Below are 24,444 nucleotides of genomic sequence, written 5' to 3' on the forward strand. Positions count from 1 at the left end.
AGGGTGGGAGAGGGAAGGGAAATACTTAAGAGTCAATTGGGTTTTGCTACATGCACATGTGCTGAAAAAGAAACACACTGGTGTGACGACAGAGGGAAGTGATGACCTCATCAGTCTGCTGATGCTCCTTCGCTGCCCAATCAAAGGCTAGTGGCAGGGGGGAAAAAGCAAACCTATATTCAATTAGCTTGGAAATCCGCTGACCTTATGGTCCTTTTCTCACTTTTCAGTGACAAGTTCCTTCAATGGATTTGACTTTTACTATTTAAATGACACCAAAACCACAAAGTAAAAACATTTTTAAATGGTTAACAAATATGCTCCCCAATTTAGTTCATCCATGCAGCTTTTTTTTTTTTTTTTTTTTAAGAGGCAATATGAAATTCTTCCTATTTTGGTGATGGTTGTCACAGGACAGGAAGCAATAAAAATCCAAAATTTATAACAGGTTTCTGGAGCCAGTTTGTAAAATTAAATACTTCTCATGTCCTCAGAGCCAGTGTGAGATGTTCCCGGGTTGTCTCATAATTCGGAGAAGCGGCCTTTAGCACAGAGGGGAAGAAGGATAATCTATCAGAGGAGTTTACAAGCACTTAGTGTAGATAAAAGCTTCTCCCTCTTTTAATAGACGTTTGATCAGGGGAGGTCTGGGAGGGGGGGGGGGGGGAATCGCAGTGAACACGGATCCTGTGAAATCTTCTATTAGGCGGGATTCACATCTACTCCTGTGTGTTTAAACCCACGTAACTGCCACGCACTGAATATGTGAGGTATCCTTCATTCTGAATGGCATTCCAAAGCACATACACAGACAAAACAAACACATCACACCATATAGCTGCAGATACAAATGTGTGCTGTGGTGCCCTAACTCTGTTGAGCAAATGTAGTAGAGATGCATTTTTGTGTATCTATCAAATGGTGTGTGTGCCCAAATTGCACTAACACTGGGAGGATCAAGGAGGTCATAAATATCAAGAGTGTGTTATTTGTGGAGTTCAGGGATGTGCTGTGTACAGAGTGCAGTATTCAGAGGTGCGCTACTTACAGAGTGCAGAGTTTCGGGGTTGTGCTACAAAGTGCAGAATTCAGGGGTGCGCTATGTATAGGGTGCATAATTCAGGTGTGCGCTGCTACATACAGAGTTCAGGGTTGCGTTGTGTACAGAGTGCAGAGTTTAGGGGTGCGCTACGTACAGAATGCAGATTTTAAGGGTGTGCTACGTACAGAGTGCAGAATTTAGGGTCGCACTATGTAAGGGTGCATAATTCAGGTGTGCGCTACGTACAGCGTTCAGGGTTGTGCTGTGTACAGAGTGCAGAATTCAGGAGTGCGCTACATACATAGTGCAGAGTTCAGAGGTGCGCTACGTACAGAGTTCAGGGGTTCGCTACGTGAAGAGTGCAGAGTTCAGGGGTGCGCTACTTACAGAGTGCAGAGTTCAGGGGTGTGCTACAAAGTGCTGAATTCAGGGGTGCGCTATGTATAGGGTGCATAATTCAGGTATGCACTACATACAGAGTTCAGGGCTGCGCTATGTGCAGAGTTTAGGGGTGCGCTACGTACAGAATGCAGATTTCAAGGGTGTGCTACTTACAGAATGCAGATTTCAAGGGTGTGATACGTACAGAGTGCAGAATTCAGGGTCACGCTATGTAAGGGTGCATAATTCAGAGTTCAGGGTTGCGCTGTGTACAGAGTGCAGAATTCAGGAGTGCGCTACATACAGAGTGTAGAGTTCAGGGGTGTGCTACATACAGAGTGCAGAGTTCAGGGGTGTGCTACGTGAAGAGTGCAGAGTTCCGGGGTGCGCTACTTACAGGGTGCAGAGTTCAGGAGTGAGCTACGTACAGAGTACAGAATTTTGGGATGAGCTACGTACAGGGCGCAGAGTTCAGGGGTGCGCTGTGTACAGAGTGCAGAGTTAAGGGGTGCGCTATATACAGAGTGCAGTCTTCAGGATTGTGCTATGTACAGAGCGCAGGGTTCAGGGGTGCGCAGAGTCAAGTGTTCAGGAGTGCTCTAGATACAGAGTTCTAGGTTGAGGAGTGTGCTACATACAGAGTTCAGGGATGCGCAGTGTATAGAGTGCAGAATGCAGGGGTGCGCTGTGTACAGACCGCAGAGTTCAGAGGTGCGATGTGTACAGACCGCAGAGTTCAGAGGTGTGCTACGTACAGAATGCAGGGTTCAGGGGTGTGCAGGAGTGCTCTACAAAGTGCAGGGCTTAGGAGTTTGCTATGTATAGAGATCAGGGGTGCGCTGTGCACAGAGTGCAGTGTTCAGGAGTGCTCTATGTACAGAGTGCATGGTTGAGTGTGTTATGTACAGAGTGCCTGGTTGAGGAGTGTGTTATGTACGGAGTGCAAGGTGTAGTGGTGTGCTGTGTACAGGGTGCAGCTCTCTTTCACAAACTGTCCACACCTCACTTCCACCCCTCCTCGGCTGACTTCTGCACACATATCCCCTCACAGCCCTCATCTCAAAAGCTTCATCGCATCTCACCTACCCGGCCCAGCTCTAGTTCCTCCCGGCAATGTAGGTGGCTCAGCTGTGCAGCTTACCACGTGATGTCCCATCCCGCACTGCACCTACCTTGTCTCTGCTGTGAGTAGTGGTGCAGGCAGAGATCTGTGAGAGCTGCCGAGAGAAAAGCTATCCTTGTAAACACAGAAGCCTTCTATGATTACAAGTGGCACAAGGGCGAGAGCCAGAGATGGTGGAATGGAGTGCACGGGCTACATGAAAAGGTCTGCTGGGCTGGAATTGGCCTGCTAGCCTTGTGTTTGAAACATGTGGGTTATCTGTATTATCATAATTCATAATAATATGTGATTGTGGAGGGGACGTTAGGTGTGCAGGATCTCCAGAACACTGCAGAATGTGACGATTCTGATTCTGCAATGAGTCGGTAACAAATAACTTGGACATCACAAAGTTACATAAAGAAAAGGAAAGTCATTTATTTGATATTGACATTAAAACCTGAGACAGTCCTTCTGGGGCGGACAGACGTTGTCAGGGTTTGATGCGTTGTGACGGCTCGATGACACATTGGGATGGTGCTAGACATGCAGCGCTGCGACGCCGTCTGGTAAAGTGTGAAGTCGTAGTTTTCTGGTCTTTTAATCACAGCCGGAGCTGAAAAGCCTTCATTATCTCCAAAGGAAGCCATTTCTATATTCCAGAGGTTATACAACGTCCAGTCTGTGTCCTGTGCCATCTCCATCACTCGGTATACAGATGCCGGAATTACAATGTTCCATCGGTCTATAATTTATATGCTGCACTGAAACAGACCCATTATTACAGATTGTAAGGATCGTGGCACTCTAGTGATCTCCTCACCACTTACAGGTTCACTATACAGGGCATCGTTCCCTTGCTGACAAGATGAGCGCCCAATCAATACAAGAGCAACCAGGGCTTTTTTTTCAGCGGAAACGCTGGGGAACATAGTTCCGGCACCTCCAGCACTGAATGCATGCGGTGGCAAGGAGTAGTGGGGTGTGCTGAATGGAACAATGATGCCAGCTGCTGGAGAATCTGTTGTTGCTGGGGGGGTATTCTATTGTTTCTGCCCTCCCCAGCAACAACTGACCCGCTAGCAAACTAGACCTCCCCGTCTTATGGAGGGATCTACTGTTCGAGAGGTCTATTGTTGCTGGCTGCTGGAGGGTCTATTAATGCTGGCTGCTAGGGAATATTTTGTTGCGGGGGGGGGGTGTCTTATATTGATGGTGGTCAATTGTTGCTGGGAGCAATCTACTGTTGAGGAGGGGTCTATTGTTTGCTGGTGGGGTCTTATGTTCCTAGGTGGTATTTTGTTGTAAGTGGTCTATTGTTGCTGGGGGATCGGTTATTTTTGGGGGTGTCTATTATTGCAGGGGTCTATTTTCCATACAGATGGTGGGTATAGGGTGGAAACAAGGGACGGTGCTTGGAGGTGGGAAGGGGGCGGAGGCAAGGGATGACTTGAAAAACAGGAGTTTCTGCACCTATTCTCTGAGAAAAAAAGCCCTGGGAGCAACCAATGCAGGAACATTCAATGCAGGAGCAACCAATGCAGGAGCAATCAATGCAGGAACATCCAATGCAGAAGCAAGCAACGCTGGAGCAACCATACAACCAATGGTGAGCAATATTCTGCATCAGTAACAAAGCAAGGCCAGGCAAGAATTATCTCTGCAAGGTCACCAACTTTTTTTGGGATGGGGAGGGGGGTGTGTGCTCCAGTTTTAGTAAATCTCCCCCTGTAAGTTGTAACGGGCAGGCAGTGATCCAGGAGGCGGCATTACACCACCAGAGATTTAAAGTAGAATTCCTTCTGATAAAAAAAAGTAGAACTCCAGCTTTCAGTTCCAAATAATTTGTGCGGGCCAAGCTGGCTCACATGAATTATTTCCATTACAGAAGGATGTGGTCGCTGTAACAGACTGTTGTAGTGTCAGCTGCATACTGTATGTGGCGCTGTATTCCGGGAGAAGTACGGGTGACTTCCTATCTGCTGCCAGAATTAAATCAACTCAGCCTGAGTGCTTTTCCACCATTCAGAAGTGTTGTGTTTTTATTAATGAATACAAGGCTCCTGCTGATTGGCCGAGATGGAGAGGCGGGCGGATGGTGTCACGATTTCCGCCTCAGCTAATCAGAAGGAGGTTTGTATTAATTGAGTGGTGGAGAAGCATTCAGCCTGAATCTATTTAGTTCCGGCAGCAGAGGGGAAGTTGCCTGTACTGCCTCCAGAATAAAGTGCTGCTTATTGTACGTACTTAATTACAGTCCTATTACAGCACACAGCGACCAGCTGCTTCCTATGGTGGCACGTGTGGGCTTGATCCTGAGCTGCGCTCTGTGTGTCTATTGACACACACAGTTCAGCTTGGTCCCGCCCCCAGTTAGTGAATTTGCTTGGCAGCAGCAGGAGCCACTAGGAGAGAGAGTAGTGCTGCTGCAGTTTTTTTTTTATCTTAAAGTAGTTGTAAAGGCTCGAAGCTTTTTTTTTGGTAAAAAAAACATTGTGTGAGCAACAGCCCCTACTAAAACCTACCCGAGCCCCATCTCAATCCAGCGATGTGCACGAGAACCTCTGCTCTCCCGTGTCTCTCCCTCCTTATTGGCTGAGACAGCAGCGGTATCCATTGGCTCCTGCTACTGTCAATCACAGCCAGTGAGCCAATGAGGAGAGAGTGGGGACGGGGTCAAGCCACGCTCTGTGTGTGTGTGTGTGTGTGTGTGAATGAACACACGGAGCAGCGGTTCGGGAGCGAGCCTGCTTGGGGGCCCCCATAGCAATTTGCTTGCTACAGGGGCACTAGGCAGGAGGGAGGGGCCTGGAGCGCCAGCGGGGGGACCCGAGAAGAGGAGGGTTTGGGCTGCTCTGAGCAAAACCACTGTACAGAGGAGGTATGTATGACATGTTTGTTATACAAAAAAAAATGAACCTTTACTATCACTTTAATGCAGAGAACACATTAAAGCAAAGTTCTGCTTAAAAAAAAAAAAAAAAAAATTAAAAGTCAGCAGCTACAAATACTGCAGCTGCTGACTTTTAATAATCGGACACTTATCTGTCCCAGGGTCCAGCGATGCGGGGGAACGAAGCCCCGCTCGTCCCCCCCCCCCTCCGCTCGGTCTCCCCCTCCTCTCTGCGGCGTCGGCATTGTGACTGTGGGCCCGGCTGTGGCTTCACATCTGGGCACCCACTGCGCATGCGCAAGCCACACTGACTGGCCGGGCAATCATCAGGGACCTGTGACATGTCCCAGATGATTGCAGAGAGGGGAGGGGGGAGAGGTGGTGATCTCCCTTCCAGTACCGCGGTGCACCGGGAGGAAGTGGGAGCTGGGAGGGTACTGGCTCCCCCCCCCCCCCAAAAAAATTACATGCCAAATGGAGGTGGGAGCTGGAAGGGTACCGGCTTCCTCCCCCAAATGTGGCATGTCGGGGGGGTCACCTCCCTTAAAGTGGAAGTTGCATTTTTGGGCGAAACTCCGCTTTAAGGTTAAAAAAACAAAAGAAAAACACTTTAGCCTTTACAACCACTTTAAAAGGGACAGTTCGCCTTTACCAAAAAATTTACCAAAAAAAAAAAAATTGCTTATCCTCTTGAAGCCTGGTCGAAAAACTCCCAGAGATCTAATCCTCCCGCCCTTCCTTGTTGCTTAGGACTTGGCTAAGAGAATTAAAGCCATTGCTGTACATTCCCGCCATCACAAGAGCGAGGTCCCCGAATCCCACGCATGTGCGGTCCACTATCCCCTCCATTGCAGTATCACTGAGCTCAGAGGTACCGTTACAGGGAAGAGAGAACGTGCGCACGCAGGTGACGGGGTTTGAGTTGCCTGGAAACGGTGTTACTAATGTCCTAGCAACTAGGCAGGACGGGGTGATGCCATCTATGGAGGTTTCTTGGCCAGGCTTCAGGAGGTATGTAAATGGTCCACACCTATAGCAAGAGCATTCTCCAACCAGAGCTGCACAGATTGATTTGGTCTACAGACACCCCTTACCTGTATAAGGGGTTGATTTTTTGGTAAAGGTGACAAAACCCTTTAACTTATTTCCATGCAAGAGGAGAGCAGCTAATATGAAACCCCCACAAACTGGCACCTTGGCACCCCAAGCGCTCTTCCACTGATGGCTGAAGAGCACTGGCCAAAAAGTCACAATTCTATAGGATAGGGGACACCATGAAGATTATTTTCACAGAACTCTTTTTTTTTTTTTTTTAATGAGCAGCTTCCAGCTGAGGCTTTTCATGTGGACTTTGCTTCAGCTTCTATCTACATTCCATAAGACGGCCTTGGTGCTGAGCACAGAGGTGATCAGATGTTCTGGTATGAACTGGCTCTGCTGCAATAGATAACCAGAACTGAGAAGGTATCTATAGAAGTCCCCACCAACCCCTGCAGCTGAGTCTGGATCACCGATTTGGGCTCAGGCCACACGCAGCCCTGAGTTCTGTAAATAACCAAAATAGGTTCTGAAAGTCGACGTCATTTAATTCTTTCCAGAATGTATCAAATAGGAGTAAAAAACAATCTCTGGGACTTCATTTACCAATGTTGGAGCAGAAGTCTGGCTATTATTTTATAATACACAATAAGAAAATCTGGTTGCTGTAGGTCATTTCTCGGTATTTGTTGTAAGTCTTCCCCGCCGTCTTGCAGGGGGCGTCTGGCTCAGCCTGGAGGTCACAGGTCTTCACTTGCGCTGGCGCTTGGCTCGGGGCGTCTGCGGGGGTCTAGTCGCAGCTTCTTTCACCGTGGCGGTTTTCCTCTTCTTGGTTTTGGGCTCCGGGTGATTTCTGCAGGTACAGAGGAGATGGGTCAGTCTAATGGTCCCTCAACCAGAACATTTCACATGGAAAAAAAAAAATCATTCCACATTCCACACATTGAACAAGCTGCAGGCAGAGAAAAAAAATACAAAAATAAAACCTTTTACAGGAAAGCAAATCTTGCACCTAATAAAGCAATAATTGCCCCCCCCCCCCTGTGTAATCACTGAAAAAAAAATTAAAAACAAACTCCTGTAAGAAAAAAAAAAGTGAAAATATGAGATTGCCTGCTGACGCTTCTTCCCTTGGTGGAGGTGGATTTGGGGAATGTACAGAAAACCAAGGATAAGACACACCCAGCACTGGGGTGCAGCCTCTTCCCTCGAGATTTTGAGTCACTTTCATTCATTCATTTCAGCATTCCCCGGGATCTCAGAGGAAGACATCAACCCACAACACAGAAAGTGGAGGAAATTATTTTTTGTTCTTCTCCTTTAAGTCTTTTTTATACCTTTTTTTTTAAAAAGAACTGTAGAGAGGTCAGTCACAAATATGCAGTGATCATGCAATGCGTTTTTAAAAAAGGGTCCTGTGTGTCTTTAGAGTGGTGCGATTTTGACCTTTTTAGAGTTGAATGTAAATCGTATGCCAAATGCTTATCCTTTCAAAGTGAATTCCAGTGTGTTTCTGGAAAGGAAAGGGGGGAGAGAGAGGGAGGGAGGAGAGAGAGAGAGGGAGGGAGGAGAGAGAGAGAGGGAGGGAGGAGAGAGAGAGAGGGAGGGAGGAGAGAGAGGGAGGGAGGAGAGAGAGGGAGGGAGGAGAGAGAGGGAGGGAGGAGAGAGAGGGAGGGAGGGGGGAGAGAGAGGGAGGGGGAGAAAGGGGGGAGATAGAGGGAGGGGGAGAGAGAGAGGGAGGGAGGAGAGAGAGGGAGGGAGGGGGGAGAGGGAGGGAGGAGAGAGAGGGAGGGAGGAGAGAGAGGGAGGGAGGAGAGAGAGGGAGGGAGGAGAGAGAGGGAGGGAGGGGGGAGAGAGAGGGAGGGGGAGAAAGGGGGGAGATAGAGGGAGGGGGAGAGAGAGAGGGAGGGAGGAGAGAGAGGGAGGGAGGGGGGAGAGGGAGGGAGGAGAGAGAGGGAGGGAGGAGAGAGAGGGAGGGAGGAGAGAGAGGGAGGGAGGGGGGAGAGGGAGGGAGGAGAGAGAGGGAGGGAGGAGAGAGAGGGAGGGAGGAGAGAGAGGGAGGGAGGAGAGAGAGGGAGGGAGGGGGGAGAGAGAGGGAGGGGGAGAAAGGGGGGAGATAGAGGGAGGGGGAGAGAGAGAGAGAGAGGGGGGGAAGGGGAAGAGAGAGGGGAGGGGGAGAGAGAGGGAGGGGGAGAGAGAGAGAGAGATGGACAAGGGAGAGAGAGAGGGGGGAGAGGGAGGGGGAGAAAGAGAGGGAGGGGGAGAGAGAGAGAGGAGAGGGAGGGAGAGAGAGAGAGGGAGGGGGGAGAGAGAGGGAGGGGGAGAGTGAGAGGGAGGGGGAGAGTGAGAGGGAGGGGGAGAGTGAGGGAGGGGGAGAGTGAGAGGGAGGGGGAGAGTGAGAGGGAGGGGGAGAGTGAGAGGGAGGGGGAGAGAGAGGGAGGGGGAGAGTGAGAGGGAGGGGGAGAGTGAGAGGGAGGGGGAGAGAGAGGGAGGGGGAGAGTGAGAGGGAGGAGGAGAGATAGAGGGAGGGGGAGAAAGAGAGAGGTGGGGGGGGAGAGAGGGAAAGAAGGAGGGAGAGCGAGAGAGAGAGAAGACAGAGAGAGAGAGGGTAGAAAGATATATATGGCTGCATAAATTGACAGCCCTATATAAGTACCTGAAATAAATAAATAAAATAAATATATGGATAATGGGTGACAGAGGTGGGGACATTAGAGTGTAAGCTCCTCTGGTGCAGAGACTGATATGACTGGCTCAGAGTTCTCCGCACAGCACTGCGTTATATGTCTGAACTATATAAATGTATAATAATGATGTGTGACTTGTGGGGGAACATTGGAGTGTAAGCTCCCCTGCTGCAGAGACTGATGTGACTGGCTCAGTGTTCTCTGTACAGCAGTATGGTATATGTTAGAGCTATATAAATCTATAAAATAGATACATTAATATCAAGCAGCAGTGTTTTCTGTCCAGTACAGGAAGATTCGGTGACTGGTGATCTCAGAGTGAAGTATTGGGCACTCGTTGAGGACGGGGTTGGGGGTTTGCAGAGACATTCGCTGTAATAGGAGCCGATATATTCATTTAGGACGGATTCTTGCTGAGAAGCAAACATTGGAGCCGCAGGACAGAGCAGCACAAGGACAGAGGGGTTATAGGAACAGACAGGAAGAAAGCTGATTTCAGCCCACAGAATCATCGCACCAATACTAACATGCCACCCGGGCACAGCACCAGCCGAGGACACCGTCCGTCTGCACAGACACAGCAATGAAAGCACGTTACCTGCCTAGACTCACCTAAAGGCAAAGTGTGTCCCCTGAGCTCAGATCTAAGGAATTGTTGCAATATTTTACTTTTTGTTTTCAGTGTCTTTACAACTTTACAAGCTTTCTTCTCCAATTTTTTGTTATATTAAGGGCCAGTTCACACTGCTCCGAATTCTATTGCGAATTTGAGCCGTTGTGATTGCTCAAATTCGCTAATTCAAAGTAATTGAATAGCATAGTTTTCCATTATTGCCGTTCACATCAATGTGTTGCGAATCTAATCTGCGTTCAAATAGGGTCCTGTGTGAGTTTGATCTGTGTGCAATGCGAATTCAATGCAATATTTGCTGTAGAATCGCAGTAGATTCGCCAGATCACAAAGAATTTGCAATGAAAATTTGCAGCGCAATTGAATCAAATTTCCGCAAAATTCACACTGCAGCAGTGTGAACCGGCCCCAAATGTAAATTGTGGACCATTCACCGGAGGCAGAGAACACGACTCCACCTGACAGTTTGATGCACTATATTGGCAGACGTTTGTGGACACCTGAGTGACCGGACCATCTCACCTCTATGACTTTATTGGACATCCCATTTTATAACCACGGATATTATGGAGTCTGTTTCCTCTTAGCAGTTATAACATCCTTCTTCAGGGAAGGACCCTTATATTCTGTGTGGAAGCAGTGGTCTCTCTGCATGGGTCTGACACAACATAATTCTACATTCAGCAAAGTTCAAACTCCCTGCTGATTGAAGAGGTCTGGCTCCAGCTAAGCAGGAGGCATGTTGGACCTCTGCAGAGAGACTACTGCTCCTGTACAGAAAACCAGGGTCCTTCTCCATAGAAGGTTGTTATAGCCACTAAGGAGGGGACCAACTCCGTATTGGGTTTGTTAAACCTCTGCAGAGAGACCACTGCTTCCACATAGAGAAGAAGGAACCTTTCTCTTTAGTCTGTTGGCAAGGGGACAGGCTTTTCTACGCAGACAGGTTTTTTTTAAAGAAAATAAGCCAAGCCTTTGCACATCCTTTGTTTTAATGCACCAAGAATATAGTTAGCAGATTTAACCCTTTCATGACTAAGCCTATTTTTGAAATTTGGTGTTTACAAGTTAAAATCCGTATTTTTTGCTAGAAAATTACTTAGAACCCCCAAACATTATATATATATTTTTAGAAGAGAGTCTAAAGAATAAAATGGCGATTGTTGCAATATTTTTTATCACACGGTATTTGTGCAGCGGTGTTTTAAACGCAAATTTTTGGAAAAGTGACACTTTCATGAATTTTAAAAAATCCAAACAGTAAAGTTACCCCAATTTTTTTGTATAATGTGAAAGATGATGTTACGCCGAGTAAATAGATACCAAACATGTCACCCTTTATAATTGCACGCACTCGTGGAATGGCGACGAACTACGGTACCTATGAATTTCCATAGGCGACGCTTTAAAAATTTTTTACGGTTACCAGGTTTGAGCTACAGAGGAGGTCTAGGGCTAGAATTATTGCTCTCGCTCTGACGATCGCGGCGATACCTCACATGTGTGGTTTGAACACCGTTTACATATGCGGGCGCGACTTCCGTATGCGTTTTCTTCGCTGCGCGAGCTCGCGGGGACGGGGGCGCTTTAAAAAATTTTTTTATTTATTTATTTATTTATTTTATTTATTTTTGTACTTTTATAAATTGTGTTTAAAAAAATTTTTTTTTTTTTTACTTTTATTGCTGTCACAAGCAATGTAAACATCCCTTGTGACAGTAATATGTGGTGACAGGTACTCTTTATGGAGGGATGGGGGGTCTAAAAGACCCCCCCATCCCTCCTTTACACTTCAAAGTATTCAGATCGCCGAAAACGGCGATTCTGAATACTGTGTACTTTTTTAAATTCGGCACCATTGGCAGCCGAGTAAACGGGAAGTCATGACGTCGCTTCCGCGTTTACAATTAGAAGGCTGGAACGAAGCCGCTCACAGCTTCGTTCCAGCCCGCCCCCAGCCGCCGGAGATTCCCGAATGGACACCGGGCCTCCCGTGCGAACAGCGGCGGGAGGCGGGGATGTCCCCTCCCGCTCCTCCGGTATAACAGCCGAGCGGCTTTTAGCCGCATCGGTTGTTATATTCGGGTAGCCGATCGCCCGCTGAAAACAACGGTACCGGGATGATGCCTGCAGCTGCGGGCATCATCCCGGTATAACCCCGGAAAGCCGAGGATGCATATGTGCGTTCGGTCGGCGGGAAGGGGTTAAACTGAAAGTGACATTAAAGGTTTGGATTTAAAAAACAAAAACAAAAAAACAACAAACATAGTTGTTCTCTTCTCCCCTGCTTGCGCTTTGGCTCCTCTTCCTTGATCAGTGCCCCCAATAGCAAGCTGCTTGCTATAGGGGGCACTGGAACGTGTTCACTCCGGAGCCTGGCTCTATGCTTCCATAAAACACAGAGACGTGGCTCAGCCCCGCCCTCCGTTCTCTCCTCACTGGCTGTGATTGACAGCAGTGGGAGCCAATGGCACCTGCTGCTGTCTCAGCCAATGAGGAGAGGGAGTCTTGGGACAGCTGAGTCTCTTGTGTACATCGCTGGATCGAGAGGGGGCTCAGGTGAGTATTAGGGTGGCTGTGGGGGGAGCAGCATGCAGAAGGTTTTTTTTTTTTTATCTTCATGCATAGAATGCATGAAGGTAAAAAACATTCAGCCTTTACAACCACTTGAAGGGCAACTTCAGTTTAGATCTACTAACTGCATTAAAGGATTACTAAACCCACAACAATAAAATCCGTCTGTATATGTAGTAAAGCTTGTTTGTTATACTCACTGTGGGATCTAAGGGGTTAATCCTCTGCATTGTGTAAAAAAGGCTGTTTGATCCTGTCTTCTCTGATCCTCCCCTTCTTCCACTGACTCCAGAACATGTCTGGATAAATACAGAGCCTTTGGAGTCACTCTGCACATGCTCAGTTTGGTGTGTACTGCTAGAGTTTTTTTTACCTTGGGAGAGTGCATGTGATCAGCACAGGGCCAATCAGCACTGTCAAGACAGAGGTCAGGGGGTCCTGCAGCCTGATAGGACAGTCAGAGGAAAATGAAAACTCCTCCTAAAAGCTTTAACCAGACACTGATAGAAGTCACAAGACTGCTAACATCATCTTTCACATTAAAACAAAAAAAAATTATTGGGCTAACTTTACTGTTTTGTTTTTTTTTTTAATTCATTGAAGTGTATTTTTCCCCAAAAAATTGCGTTTGAAAGACCGCTGGGCAAATACAGTGTGACATAAAATATTGCAGCAATTGACATTTTATTCTCATGTTTGGGGGTTCCAAGTCATTTTCTAGTAAAAAAAATATTGATTGTAACTTAAGAAACAAGTGTCAGGAAAAGATTTAGACTTTAAGTAGTTAAACTTCGGATTTTTTTCTTTACACACAGAAGTTTCCCTTTGATCTAAGAAGGAAGAGTTATACAATGTTTCTTTTTAAAAACTTGGCAGATTGCCTGGATTTTTTTTTTCACACAGAAGTTTTATCCCTTTGATCTAAGAAGGAAGAGTTAGTTACAATGTTTCATGAAAAACTTGGCAGACTGCCTGGATGTTTTCTTTTGACAGCTGAGTGAGCAGATAAGTCTCTCCACTTGTTATATGAAAGAATTGGCAAACTCTGCAATAGAGATCTTCAGGGGGGTTGAATCGAGATCACAATTTTTTTTTAACAATTAATTGTGCAGCTCTACTTCATTCTCTGAAAAATGACTGAATACCTAGAATTACACTCCAGTTAAGCCTTGTACCTGGGGCACAAAGGTACCCAGAGAGAGAAGGGAAGAGTAAAGTTTTCCCCTTTAACGTTCCATACAATGCTATTCCATAATACAGAATTATGCTCCAATCAAGCCTTTTCTTCCAACAAAAACATCAATATATATTATTTATGTCCATCTGCATGCACTCATCCAAATGTACAGATTTCTCACTCAAAGCTAAAATTTCCATTCTTTCCAGGCTTGTTATATATTTCCCCCATCCTGGTACTCAATCTGCAAATGGCGATGGAAAATGGGGTCTGTAAGGAATATCGGTGGCGTGCTTCAAGCGAAGGAACTTATTGGATGCCTCCCCGCCCTCGATAATAAAATCCGTCTGGGGGTTCAGAAGAATCCCTCAGAGTTGGGCTCATTTTTGGGTCTAAATCCCAGAGACATGTTACACTCTTTATTGCTGGCACCCCCCCCCCCCCCCCCGTTACTACTCAAACTGGATTGTAGTGGTGTACATTTTGTTCCCGCTGGTTCAAGTAAAGCCGTTAACACTGAAAACGATCACCAAGTTAAATGGCCCAGGAACGGCTCCTGCTGAGCACGCCAACGGAAAAGATTTGATCATTAGAAGATGTTCAGTGTAATACCCACTGCCTGCCTACTCCTGGGGATATCTTCCATCAAAACAATCACTTCCGCACAGGAAAGGTTGTTAAATAGAATTATAAATGTCTGCGCCATTCCTTCAGAGGGACTGTATCTGGCAGCATGTGGAGCCGATTGTACGGTCTGTTAAGACCCACAAATGCTTTTCTCCTTTTCCAGCTGTAGGCACGGTTCATCACCGCTGGGTACCTGGGATACAAAGGTGCCCGGAGAGAGAAGGAAAGAGTAAGGTTGTCCCCTTCGACATTCCATACAAAGCTATTCCGAAAAACGAGCCCTCTCAAAGTTTCCTAAGGCCAGTACGTCTTTCCATTATTTGTTTTTACTGTCCCCCCCTATTTCTAATAATTATGTTTCTTTCTGTGATGTACCTTCCTCCTCTATATCACCTATACCTAAAATTGATCAAATTTATCAAAAAGTAAAAAAGAATTATACATATAAACATAAAAGTATTCTACAACCCTTGCTTAACGAGCCACCATCTGCCTAAGATTGGATTCCTACAAGTTTGGCAGACAGTCAAAGACAAAACCCTGCTATTCGGAACTTAGATTCCCTCAGTGGTTTTCCTCTCAAGATGCCTACTTACCTGTCCTCTTTTGGCTCCCGTTGTCTGGTTCTGACACTTTTTCCTCTCAGAGTAGGCCTGCGTTCAAGTTAATGAGCAACAAGACACAGTGTTGCTACTCTAGTGGTCAACTGGACATAGCCTTCTACTCCTTGTGATAGCGTTTTACCTGCCAATCAAGTGCATCCGTATTCTTTGCCTGTTTGTACTTGCTACTGACCTTTGCTCGGTTTAACGGATTCCTCTCCTTTCTGCTGCCCATCCTGACTTTTCCTATATACCCGGATTCCTCTACTGTATGCTGACTGCTCTGACCTCTGTTCATAGATCACTGCTGCCAGTCCTGACTCCAGATTTTATTCCATCTTGTTTCTCCCATTCCTGCACTCTCTTCTACCTTGGGTCTGCTAGTGACTATCTACAGCTTCTACCTTGGTTCCATTAGCGACATTGTACATCTACTCTCTTCTATATTGGTTCCATTAACGACATTGTACATCTACTCTCTTCTATATTGGTTCCATTAACGACATTGTACATCTACTCTCTTCTATATTGGTTCCATTAACGACATTGTACATCTACTCTCTTCTATATTGGTTCCATTAACGACATTGTACATCTACTCTCTTCTACCTTGGTTCCGCAAGTGACAACCTACGTCTGCTCTCTTCTACTTTGGGTCAGCTAGTAACATTCTACACCTACTGTGTTCTACCTTTGGTCTGCTAGTGACATGCTATGCCTATGTCTTCTACCTTCGGTCTTCTAGTGACATTCTACGTCTACTGTCTTCTACCTTGGTTCCGCTAGAGATGTTGTAAATCTACTATCTTCCACCTGGGTTCCGTTAGCGACGTTGTACATCTAGTCTCTTCTACCTTGGATCCGCTAGTGATGTACATCTACTTTTTTCTACCTTGGGTCTGCTACTTATGTTCTACATCTACTCCCTTCTACCTTAATTCCACTAGTGATGATGAACATCTACTCTCTTCTACCTTGGATCTGCTGGCGACATTCTACATCTACCCACTTCAACTTTGGGTCTGCTAACAACATTCTGTAGATTTTACCAATGATTCGCTGGTGAGCTAGTAGCTAGTATCTGCTACATATGGTGAGCACTAAAAAGATTTAACCTTTCCAAACTATTCGAAGCGAAAAAAAGTTTGGCATCATTGGGAGGAATAGTGCCCCATCATTGGTAATAGTGAGAGGAATAGTGCCCCATCATTGGTAATAGTGAGAGGAATAGTGCCCCATCATTGGTACCAGTGTGGAGCAATAGTGCCCCATCATTGATATCAGTGGGACAAACAGAACCCCATAATTGGTACCAGTGGGACGAACAGAACCCCATCACTGGTACCAGTGGGAAGAACAGAACCCCATCATTGGGACGAACAGAACCCCATCACTGGTACCAGTGGGAAGAACAGTGCCCCATCATTGGTATCAGTGGAAGGAACAATGCCATATCATTGGTATCAGTGAGAGGAATAGTGCCCCATCATTGGTGTCCATGGGAGGAATAGTGCCCCACCATTGGTATCAGTGGGAGGAATAGTGCCCCATTGTTGGTACCAGTGGGATGAATAGTGCTCCATCATTGGTATTAGAGGGATGAACAGTTCCACATCATTGGTGTCAGTGGGAGGAATAGTGCCCCATTCTTGTTGTCAGTGGGAGGAATAGTGCCCCATTCTTGTTGTCAGTGGGAGGAATAGTGCCCCATTCTTGTTGTCAGTGGGAGGAATAGTGCCCCATTCTTGTTGTCAGTGGGAGGAATAGTGCCCCATTCTTGTTGTCAGTGGGAGGAATAGTGCCCCATTCTTGTTGTCAGTGGGAGGAATAGTGCCTCATCATTGGTATCAGTGGGAGTAATAGTGCCCCGGATAAAGGCAAGTAGAGGGCTGCATCCAGCCTGGGGGCCACAGTTTGGAGACCACGGCTCTAAAGTTGGGTACACACTATAAGAAAATTGGAAGAAAAATTCTGTACGAGGAGCGATCGATTCATTAGCTGTTGAACATGTCGTCTGATTTTTTGCTCAATGTGTACAGAAATCACATGAAAATAATAGAATAGAGAAAAACGCGCCTGATCAGAAGCAAAGGGGATGACCCGGAAAAAGGTGGCAGCAAACAAAAATCACACACAAGGAAGAACGTTTGCCTTTGTCATTGGAGAATTTTCGCACCTTCGTAGAAAATCGGACGACCGTTTGTCCGATTTTCTCGTAGTGCATAACTTTAGTCACTGACCCGGAACCAGCATGTAACCAGTGAAGTCATAATGAGCACAAGCAGGGGTACAGACCCAGGAACTCAGCGCAGGGATTTCACCCAGAGTTCCTGAGAGATAGAAGAAACTACAAGGTGGTTCACTGCAGTAGAACGTACCGGATCTGAACGATCAGTTGTGGGTGGCGTCACTCTTTGAATTTTCAGACGTTATAAGTAGCTCAGCAGCGGCTCACATTATCGCAGCACTTCTCTCAGCGGAGATCTCTGTGCAGACAAGCTGGGCTCATCTGTCTTTCCATTCCGTATGATGTGGAAGAATTCGCACTCCGGCTGTGCAAACATATCCGTCAGTCTATATCCCAAAATAATCGCAGGACGGCGATTCCCCCTTCCCGTAACATAAACTACGGATAGGTAAGGTATATACAAAAGGGGGCGGGGAAACCTAATTACTAAATGGCTAATGTGTGAGCGTCGGAGATGATTTATGAAATTGGCTCATTAGCGGGAAGCGGCGTCGCCGGGAAGTATTTGCATTTGCCCTCTTCTCGGCGGGAGCTGTCAGAACGCAGGCTCGCCGCGCCGTCTTGGTTAATGGAACGCCTTTGAAAAGCTCAGCAGGAGACGGTTTAGCGGCAGAAGAAACCAAAAGCGCACAAAGATTGCTTCCCTTCAAAAACACTTCAATCCTGCTACTTTGTGTGTGTCAGGGAAAGCAAATCAATTTGTACATCAGAGATGGTTACAAGGAACGCAAAACACGCCGTTTAGATTTACAGCCTCTGATTGACTCCGCAGAAGAGCGCAATTCTCGTTTTTTTTTAAAAGTCGGTGAAGGGCTGAGATAGGAATTCAATATGTGACTGAAGTAGCTGCATCAACTAAATCTGAACTTCGGGCACAAAATGTTTCATTTAGGGCCGGTTCGCGGCAGAATGCGGTACAGGAAAAGGTGTGTTGCATTCGCATTTCCTGCGCTGCAGGTGAAGGTGATGCCCTTGCGATCGGTATGTGGGTGTCAATCAATATATTGTTTAAAGCACCACAAATGCAATGTTTTTGCGGGTTCTACATAACAAGGACCGCAGGACCATGCAGTGCGTTTGGAAAAAGTAGCGCGACCACCATTTTTTTTTTCCATGGCCCAGCGCATTTTGCAGCCCATTCAAATAAATGGGCTGTCAAAACGCACTACAGGGGGAATCGCGTTAGAACAAGTGCATTCCTGTGTGATCCTTATGTGAACCGGTTCTTATGCACAGTAGCTTGGATAAAGTATTCGTACCCCTTGAAATTTCCCACATTTTGTCATGTTACAACCAAAAACATAAATGTATTTTATTGGGATTTTATGTGATAGACCAACACAAAGTGGCACATAATTGTGAAGTGGAAGGAAAATGATGAATGATTTTCAACATTTTTTACAAAGAAATATGTGAAAAGTGTGGGGTACATTTGTATGGCGCCCCCCGGAGTCAATACTTTGTAGAACCGCCTTTCTCTACAATTACAGCTGTAAGTCTTTTTGGGGATGTCTCTACCAGCTTTGCACATCTAGAGAGGGACATTTTTTGCCCATTCTTCTTCTCAGCAAAATATTTCAAGCTCTGTCAGATTGGATGGAGAGCGTCTGTGAACAGCAATTTTCAAGTCTTGCCACAGATTCTCAATGTGATTTAGGTCTGGACTGTGACTGGGCCATTCTAACACATGAATATGCTTTGATCTAAACCATTCCATTGTAGCTTTGGCTGTATGTTTCGGGTCGTTGTCCTGCTGGATGGTGAACCTCCGCCCCAGTCTCAAGTCTTTTGTAGACTCTAACAGATTTTCTTCTAAGATTGCCCTGTATTTGGCCCCATCCATCTTCCCATCAACTCTGACCAGATTCCCTGTCCCTGCTGAAGAAAAGCATCCCCACAACATGATGCTGCCACCACCATGTTTCACGGTGGGGATGGTGTGTTCAGGGTGATGTGCAGTTTTAGTTTTCCCCCACACATAGCGTTTTGCTTTTAGGCCAAATAGTAAAATTTTGGTCTCATCTGACCAGAGCACCTTCTTCCACATGTTTGCTGTGTCCTCCACATGGCTTCTCACAAACTGCAAATGGGACTTCTTATGACTTTTATTCAACAATAGCAGAAAACGAAGAAAGGGACTTCAGACTTTTTAGGCACAGTAAAACCAGATAAATTACAAAAATTGTTTATTGAGAAAATCATATATAAAATACTAGTTATTAAAAAACCACAAATCATCTAAGTGCATAAATACTTAATGAAGTTTCTGCTGTACAAGACCATCTATATAGATAGAAACTCGGACATATGGATGTCCATCCAAAGTAGATAGATATTTATGAACTTAGATGATTTGTGGTTTTTTTAATAACTAGTGTTTTTATATGTTTTTCTCAATAAACAATTTTTGTAATTTATCTGGTGTTACTTTGCCTAAAAAGTCCGAAGTCCCTTTCTTCGTTTTCTGCTATAAATTTAGGACACGGCACGTTTTTACTGTCCATGTATCCACAGTAACACTCTGTGTTATGATACATCCATATTGATATCAATTTTTTTTTCACCAATGTCTTTCTTCTTGCCACTCTTCCATAAAGGGCAGATTTGTGGAGAACACGACTAATAGTTGTCCTGTGGACAGATTCTCCCACCTGAGCTGTGGATCTCTGCAGCTCCATGGGCCTCTTGGCTCTTCTCTGATGAATGCTCTCCTTGCCCGGCCGGTCAGTTTAGGTGGACAGCCATGTCTTGGTAGGTTTGCAGTTGTGCCATACTCTTTCCATTTTCGGATGATGGATTGAACAGAGCTCAGTGAGATGTTCAAAGCTTGGGATATTTTTTTATAACCTAACCCTGCTTTATACTTCTCCACAACTTTATCCCTGACCTGTCTGGTGTGTTCCTTGGCCTTCATGATGCTGTTTGTTCACTAAAGTTCTCTAACAAACCCCTGAGGGCTTCACAGAACAGCTGTATTTATACTGAGATTAAATTACACACAGATGGACTCTATTTACGAATTAGGTGACTTCTGAAGGCAATTGGTTCCACTAGATTTTAGTTCGAGGTTTCAGAGTAAAGGGGGGGGGCTGACAACAAATGCACATCACACTTCTCACATATTTATTTGTAAAAAAAAGATGAAGTCATTATCGGGGAGTCCTGTGATCTCTGTGAGAGGTTATACAGCGGGTAAACTAAGTATTGAACACGTCACAATTTTTCTAGGCAAATATATTTCTAAAAGTGCTATTGACATGGAATTATCACCACATGTTGGTAACAACCCATACAATCCATACATACAAGACACCTGCTGAAATCTATCAGTAATTAGAAAGCCATCCTGCCCCTTATCAGTGCAAATTTATATCAGCTGGTGGCCCATAAAAAGGTGTCTCATTATCAAGGTGTCACACAATAAACATCTCATGATGGGTAAAAGCAAAGAGCTCTCAAGACCTGCACAACCTTATTGTTGCAAAACATACTGATAGCATTGGTTACAGAAGGATTTCTAAACTTCTGAATGTTCCAGTAAGCACTGTTGGGGCCATAATGCGGAAGTGGAAAAAACATAATTTCACCATAAACCGCCCACGACCAGGTGCTCCTCACAAGATTTCTGACAGAGGAGGGAAAAGAATTATCAGAAGAGATGTCCAAGAGCCAAGGACCACTTGTGGAGAGCTTCAGAAAGACCTGAAATTAGCAGGTTCAATTGTTTCAAATAAAACAATAAGTAATGCAGTCACCCGCCCATGGCCTGTATGACCACTCACCATGCAAGACTCCATTGCTGAAGAAGAAGGATGTTGAAGCTTGTTTAAAGTTTGCTCCACAACATATAGACAAGCCTGTGAAATACGGGGAGAATATTGTCTGGTCAGATGAGACCAAAATGGAACTCTTTGGATGCCATAATACACACCATATTGGAGGTCACATGGCACATCACCCCAAAAACACCCCCCATACCAACAGTGAGGTTTGGAGGTGGGAACATCATGCTGTGGGGCTGTTTTTCAGCATACAGTACTGCCAAACGTCATGTCATTGAAGGACGGATGAATGGAAAAATGTACCAAGACATTCTTGATAAAAATCTGCTGCCATCTACCAGGATGATGAAGATGAAACGAAGGTGGGCATTTCATAGACAATGATCCCAAACACAGAGCCAAGGAAACTCTCAATTGGTTTCAAAGGAAGAAAATAAATCTGCTAGAACGGCCCAGCCAATCACCTGACTTGAACTCAATAGAAAATCTATAGAAAGAACTAAAGATCAGAGTTCATAGAAGAGGCCCACAGAACTGTCAAGATTTGAAGACTGGCATGGGTTGTTACCGATGTGGTGAAAAATTTCATGTCAATGGCACCGTTACCAATATATTTACCTAGAAAAATGGTGACGTGTTCAATACTTATTTTACCCGCTGCAAATACCTGGAAGTGTTACACTCGGGGTGCTTTCCCACCATACAGCCGATACACATGAATTGTGCGCTTACCAGAAGGCAAGCTTTAAGGAGCCTGCGGCTAATTACCCAGCCAGGGCCTTTATCCAAAAGGAAGATGGTTATCCCCCTCTAGTATTTGGAAGGAGCTTGTGATGAGCACCAAATAGCCTGGAATACTCGAGCATCAGCCACCAAGGAGCAAATTCAGGTATTACCCAGAAAATATAAAGAGAGACTCCATATCGTATACCGTACCACAAAGGATTTATTGCAATAAAAAGACTGCACTTACAAACGAGAAGATAAAAACGATCATAAAAAACAACCGGCCAGCAAGCGAACACCCGTCCACTGAGAAAGTAGGATGACCTCAGCACATCTGCCTCCCTACGCGCGTTTCGTCACCATCTGACATCGTCTTGGGAATCGTAACCTGCCTTTGACCTAGATTCCCTCTCTTATCCTTTAAGGCCTGCGCCTGGAGGCCAAGGCCAACCCTGAAATACAACGTATGAGTAGGACTGCAAATGTGTCAACCCCCTGAAATACCGAGGTCGAGTAACCAGGCAATTAAAACGTACCCCAGGCCTAAGGAAAAGCTGAAGATGTGTCAGGCAACTATATGAGTGGTGAAATCTCATGAAGCATGCAAATGTAACATGAACCGTGTGAGGAACGGATGAGGAGACTTGTCACCGCACAAGCCAAAAACAAACATCTCAAAAACGTGATGGGTGACCCCGCAGTGGTAGACCGCTGCAAGGTCTAATACACGAACCACATAAAATGTATGAGTTTGCAACCGGCATAAGGTGAAACAAACAACACCTACCTGAGCTGAACAAAGCTATCAGAATGATGCCTCGAAATCAGGTATTAAACATGAAATCCTCATCGCGATGAACCTTCGCCTGACTAGTGGAGGAGGTCCGGATAAGCTGTGCACTGTGGCCCCTGCCAATCAACCTGTGAGATGCCTGGTACGACTGGCCGGTGCCCTTACTAGCAATTTCCAAGTGACGTGGCGGGATGTGAGCCGTGCCGTCAGTAGGAACAAGGTGGTAAGCAGTGCTGCCCTGAAATACCACATATGGGAAGAACTGCGGCAACGAGCCATACACTGAGGACTTGATAAAGTATAAAAATCTGAGGTGGAGAGGTAAACCCAGCTGCAGCCACACATCCACCTTGCTGCAAGGAAACCGGAAATGATGTCGCGGTCGCACCGGAAATGACGCATAACGTGAGAAGCGTCGCCCACACGAGAGAAACGCCAACAGGAAATGGAGGCTAGAGGGCGGGCTTAAATACAGCCCGACACCTCCTACAAATTCAGGCTGACCTGCTGTCATCCTTCCCACTTACGTTTTTGGTTGCAACATGAAAAAACGTGGAAAATTTCAAGGGGTGTGAATACTTTAACCGTTTGCCGACCAGCCGCCGTCATTATACTGCGGCAGGACCCCGCAAACCGCCGTAGCTTTACGTCGGCTCGCGGGATCGGGATAGCAGGCGCGCACGCGCCCGCTGCACTGCCCGGGTGCCGATGCTCGTGGCCGACGGTCGCGATGACTGCCAGCCACGATCGATCGCTGCCACGAGAGGCAGAACAGTGACGTGCGTATGTAAACACACAAATCCCTGTTCTATGAGGAATGACAGATCTTGAGTTCCTAATAGCTAGGAACCACGATCTGTCATCCCCTCCCCCTACAGTTAGAAACACATTTAACCCCTTGATCGCCCCCTAGTGCTAACCCCTTCTCTGCCAGTGACATTTTTACAGTAATCAGTGCATTTTTATAGCACTGACTGCTGTATAAATGCCAATGGTCCCAAAAATATGTCAAAAGTGTCCGATGTGTCGCAGTCACGATAAAAATCGCAGATCGCCACCATTACTAGTACAAAAATAAATAAAAATGCTATAAATCTATCCCCTATTTTGTAAACGCTATTACTTTTGCACAAACCAATCAATATACGCTTATTGTGATTTTATTACCAAAAATATGTAGAAGAATACATATCGGCCTAAACTGAGAAAAAAAAATGTGGATATTATAGCAAAGTACAAAATATTGTGTTTTTTTTCAAAATTGTTGCTCGTTTTTGTTTATAGCGCAAAAAAATTAAAACCGCAGAGGCGATCAAATACCACCAAAAGAAAGCTCTATTTGTGGGAAAAAAAAGGACGTCAATTTTGTTTGGGTGCAACGTCGCACGACCACGCAATTGTCAGTTAAAGTGATGCAGTGCCGAATCGCAAAAAAAATGGCCTGTTCATGAAGGGGGGTGAACCCTTCCAGGGCTGAAGTGGTTAAGGCACCAACTTGTTTTTATGACCATTTATTTTTCCACTTTGTTTAGACTTAATTTGTGCGCGCACGAACGCGTATACCTGCGTTTATATGCGTAAATCGCAGATTCTTAGATACAGATCTGTAAAGCAGTTCATGTTTACACACCTCTCTGAACGGCCCCATTGAAAACAATGCTGCTGTGCTCCTATCTGTTGGGGGATTGACTTTGGGCACGCAGTGCGTGGTGTACCGGCTTTGAGGCGAGCGGCTTTCTCCTTCTCCTACAGATTTGTGTGGGAGGGGAAAAGGCCACTTGTTAGTCACTGCTGTCTGAGTGCCTCCGAATCAATGGCACACCTGTGTCTCTCGCTGAGTATCGGCTCCGTGGTGGACGCCAGACAAAGCACGGGACATTAAAGCCGCGGCGTTGCTCAGAAGGATATTACACATCTGCCATTACGCGCTCACCTTCACAGCCGCCCGATATTAGTCACCGCGGCACTAATGCAACTCCTACTTGGAATGTCACACAGATAAGAGGCAGCAGAGACGATAGGAATTCATCCCGTGCTGCAAGAGCTCAGCCCCGGCAGGCGGTGATGTCAGATGAATAGAAGAACACACTATAATAGACGCTATTAGAAGAGTTTTTGGTGTGCAGAATGTTCTGTGTGAA

At 45.9% G+C, this 24,444-nt stretch overlaps 1 protein-coding gene across 2 annotated transcripts in view; it reads right to left on the bottom strand.

Moving 5' to 3' along the window:
* Positions 1 to 6,983: 6,983 nt before the first annotated feature.
* The window catches only part of RAD18 (RAD18 E3 ubiquitin protein ligase), a 418,996-nt gene continuing 401,535 nt past the window's right edge, over positions 6,984 to 24,444 (bottom strand). For both annotated transcript variants that reach the window (XM_073591734.1, XM_073591735.1), the window contains one exon: positions 6,984 to 7,309. In XM_073591734.1, the coding sequence (XP_073447835.1) occupies positions 7,207 to 7,309 (103 nt within the window). In that variant the 3' untranslated portion in view covers positions 6,984 to 7,206. The remainder of the gene's footprint in view (positions 7,310 to 24,444) is intronic.

Source organism: Aquarana catesbeiana, linkage group LG07, assembly GCF_042186555.1.
Source record: "Aquarana catesbeiana isolate 2022-GZ linkage group LG07, ASM4218655v1, whole genome shotgun sequence".
Classification (NCBI taxonomy): Eukaryota; Metazoa; Chordata; class Amphibia; order Anura; family Ranidae; genus Aquarana; species Aquarana catesbeiana.